At 46.8% G+C, this 4,272-nt stretch overlaps 1 protein-coding gene across 1 annotated transcript in view; it reads right to left on the bottom strand.

Annotated features, from left to right (window-relative positions):
• Positions 1–4,272, bottom strand: part of ARHGAP44 (Rho GTPase activating protein 44) — a 184,475-nt gene that overhangs the window by 96,425 nt on the left and 83,778 nt on the right. The window contains 2 exon segments of the mRNA XM_006761694.2: positions 632–736; positions 1,113–1,152. Coding sequence (XP_006761757.1) covers positions 632–736; positions 1,113–1,152 — 145 coding nt within the window.

The following is a 4,272-nucleotide window of genomic DNA, read 5'->3' as shown; positions in this document are numbered from 1 at the left end:
TGATTGTAAATTTAAGAAAGGAAAAATAAACCTCCTACTTTGCATATCCCATCTAAGGATACATTTTACTCTGGTGGAGATTAGGAGGCAGGGGTCTTGGAAGTGAAGTGAGTCTGCACCGACAGTCTACACTAGGACTATCCACTGGGGTCACATGATGCAGCATCTTATTACTAATGAGGGCTATCACAGACATAGACTGCTTTCATTTAGCACACTCTTTATTGTTTCCTTAGAGCAAAAACTCTTTTCAGGCCTTTACAGGTCACTGTAACCTCCAAAAACAGTATAGCTTTTCCCATGAGGCCTTAAGACACTATTGAGACTGTAGAACCTGTGAATGAGCTGCAGCAGGGCTAAGAGCAAGGGTAAAGCCCCCTAAAGTGGGAATCTCAAGCCGCCCGGCTGCCCAGACGGAGAGGACACGGGGAGAAACTTGCAGCCTTGCCTGGTGCAGGCAGAGGATGGGGCCGTCACACAGGGAGCTGTCCCGGAGGTCGATTCTCAGACACAGAAGTGACTGTATAAACAGTGATAGGAAACACAGCCCTAAGAAGGGGACCCTGTCATCGAAGGGAGCCCTGTCCTCAGCAGCAAATCTGAACCTGCCCAGGGCTGGGAGGGCACTTACGGAGCGCTTGTCGGCCTCGGCGCCTTGCTGGCCCTGGAGACACGCGGTGAGCTTCTTGTGTGTGCTGTGGGAAACTTGCTTCACCAGCTCCAGGCGCTTCTCCACCTGCACACAGAGCAGGGGGTGATGCCACTGGGTGCGGGCAAGGTCAGGAGGGGTCCTAGGTCTGGACATCAGGGAAGCGTCTGCCATGTGCTTCTGCAGAGAGGGGACTGCCGGGAGACATCCCGTTCCGCAGGACTGGAAGGGGCCCGGTCTCAGACTATGGGGCCACTGCTAACCGCACAAGGAAATGACTCTAAATGTCTCCTAAAAATCTTACCCAAACTGGTATTCAGAATGCCAGGGACTGTTGCAAAAGATAGAGAGTGTCTCTCCACAGACCTGCGTGGGAGCGCTGACGGTGACATGGCACTGGGGATGGCCTGGTCTAACAGGGAGCACAGCTTCGGTGCCCATCAGCTGAGCCGGGCAGCCTTACCTGAAGGAGGTCTTCACTCAGAACTTCAGTCTTTTCTGCCCTAAAGAGAAAAATGAGAAACCTGTCAGCCAAATAAACAAACGAGGAGCATGCTCTCATACTTACTCCCCACTACCTTCTCTTGTGGAGAGATGGGAAAAGGGGGGACATTAGGAGCAACAATTTCTGAGAGAAAATACAGGTGATACTGAAATTGACCAGCAACGCAACATATTTGCCAACAAGATACTCTGCAGAGTCTCCTGCTATGGACTGCAACCTGGTGAATAAAACAAACACACTTTTTTCCTTCCCAAACCAGTTTTTGAGGGAACAGAATTAAGCAGTGGCCCCATAGTCTGAGACCAGGCCCCTTCCAGTCCTGCGGGATGGATGTCTCCCTGCTATACCTCCAACAAAAACAACTGCCACAGAGTCTCGAGGCACATGCAATGTCGACACGGGGACCCGGCCACCAGTGTAGGGCCCCCAGCCAGTGAGGAGCTTGTCCTTGAGATTTTCAGGGACAGAACCCGGACCTGGCTGAATGGTCCAGATCTGTGGGCAACCCCCGCCTCAGGGCTGAGCGAGATGTAAGTCTTTGGAGAACAGCATTCCCGACTCAGAGCCCGGAGATGCTCGGAGGGAAGGCTCAGTCGTGAGTTGTCCACACCCGTGTGCTCTCTCTCTCCTCTCCACACTCACGCTCTCTCTCACAGACACGCACACAAAATGCCAATTCACATGAAAACAAGTCAACACTAAGAGTGCAGAGAGAGACTGAACTCATCAAAGATTGTAACATATGTATACAATACTGAAGAAAGAATGATGTATTAAAAAATCAGTGAGTGACAGGACCTTTGCTTCTGGAATACGGAGTAATCATATTTCACCTCTTCCTCTCACGAAGTACAAACAAAACCAAGGACATTATATACAAAACAAACATAAGAAAACTGCAGGTGGAGAAAAGGCGGAGTGGCTAGGAATCTCCAGACCCAAGGAATAGGGGGTGGGATTTTTTCCTTCCGATGTTCCTAACTTGGAGCTTAGGAGGCTGAGACCTGAAATACCAATGGGTGCAGACACAACAACCCAACCACAGCCTGGTCTTTGTAACTTTCCTAGTGAGTTATTTATAGGCAACAACTGCTCCTCCAAAGACTACGGAAAAACCTGTCTTCCTAGCCCACCCACACAAGCAAAGGCTGAGCAGGGTGCAGGAGGAGCCACCCTCACCAGGCACCCAACCCACCTCCCTCCCCACAGCCAGGTCTCAGTGCCAGAGAAAATAAATATGTAACTGGGACACTGATCCCTGCCGGGCAGTGACAATGGAAACCACATGGGTAGCCTGGACTCCACCCTCACTTGGTGGTAGCGAAGCATCCCCTGTCCTCCCTGGGATGTGGTGTCACAGGAGACCCCGTGGAAAGTCAGGGCTTTCACCACCGCCCAGCGGTAACTAGGCCACCCTCGTCCATGGTGTCAATGAAGGCCAAGTGAGGAGCAATAATGAGGCACTGTTCCCCTCCCAGTCAGAGAGGTGTCAGTGAAGGACTATTGGGGAGCCACAATTCCCACTCCCACTCAGCAATAACGATGAGCACCCCACTCTTGGGAAAGTGGGGGCAAGAAGGGTGAGTAGAGAACCTTGATTTTGACTCCCACTTGGCAGTAACAAATAAAAATTCTACCTTCCTCTGCTGGCTCTGAGTAAAGCTAGCTAAAAGAAAGTTTAAATAAGGTCAAATGTCTCATAATACATATGTCCAGGTTTCAATAAAAAATTACTCATTATACCAATAGCCAGAAAAATCTCAAATTGAATGAAAAATGATAATCAATAAATGTCAACATCAGGGATGACAGAAATGTTAGAATTATCTGGTAAGGACTTTAAAGCATTCGGTATATAAATGCTTCAATGAGCAAGTATAAATATGCTTAAAACAAATAAAAATAGAAAGTCTCATAAAAGAAGGTATAAAGAGGAAAGAAATGAAAATTTTAGATCTGAAAATTGCAATGATATAAAATGTAAAGACCCAGTGGATGTGTTCAACGGCAGAATAGAGGGGGCAAAGGAAAGAATCAGTGAACTGAAAGGAAGCACAATAAAAAATTTCCTGATCTGAACAACAGGGCAAAAACAGACCAAACCAAGAACTAAATAAAAATAAAGTCTCAGAGCCCTGAAGGACTATAACAAAAGATTAAATATTTATGTCATCAGAAAAAGAGAATAAAAAAGAGTGCTGAAAAAATATTCGAAGAAATAATGGCTGAAAATTTTGCAAATTTGGTAAAATACATAAACCTACCTACTGAAGATGCTGAGCAATCCCCCAACAGGAGAAACACAAAGAAATTCTCACCAAAACACACTCAAACTTGTATAAACTAAGACAAAGGCAATTTTGACACCAGACTGATTTCCATAGTGGCTGCACCATCTACACTTCCACCAGCAGTGAATGAGGGTTCACGTTTTTCCACAGCCTCTCCAGCACTTGTTATTGCTTGTCTTATTGGTAATGGCCACTCAACAGGTGTGAGATGGTCATCTGATTTTTGACATAGGTGCAAAGGCCATTCAATGAGGAAAAAGATAGTTTCTAACAAATTGTGCTGGTACAATTGAATATTCATATGAAAAAATATGGACCTTGACCCACACTTCAAATAACTCATAATGGATCATAGAGTTAAATATAAAACATAAGACTATAAAACTTTTGGAGAAAACATCTTTGACTTTGGGTTAGGCAATGAGTTCTTAGATATGACATCAAAAGCATGATCCATAAAAGAAAAAATTGATATATTAGACTTCATCAAAATTAAAAGTTTTTTGCTCTGTGAAAGGCAGTATCCTATCTAATAAAGAGGGAATATGCTAATTGACTGCCCCACCCTCAAAGATGGCTGTGCCCACAGCCACAAGATGGTGACACCCAGTCCCCTCAGCCTCCCAGCCGCCCAGGGCCGGCCCAAAGGACAACCAAACGACTGAGCAGCAGGCTGTGTGGGGCGAGCAGGCCAGCAGGAGGGTTAGTGAGGGATGATCAAATGACTGATCAGCAGGCTGTGTGGGGCGACCAGGCTGGCAGGGGGATGGGGGGGGCAGTGAGTGGTGACCAAACAACTGAACAGCAGGCTGTGTGGGGTGACCAGG

This window comes from Myotis davidii, unplaced genomic scaffold (genome assembly GCF_000327345.1).
Source record: "Myotis davidii unplaced genomic scaffold, ASM32734v1 scaffold37, whole genome shotgun sequence".
NCBI classification, from domain to species: domain Eukaryota; kingdom Metazoa; phylum Chordata; class Mammalia; order Chiroptera; family Vespertilionidae; genus Myotis; species Myotis davidii.
The sequence above is the reverse complement of the archived record's forward strand: the minus strand, read 5'-3'. Positions and strand labels throughout refer to the sequence as shown.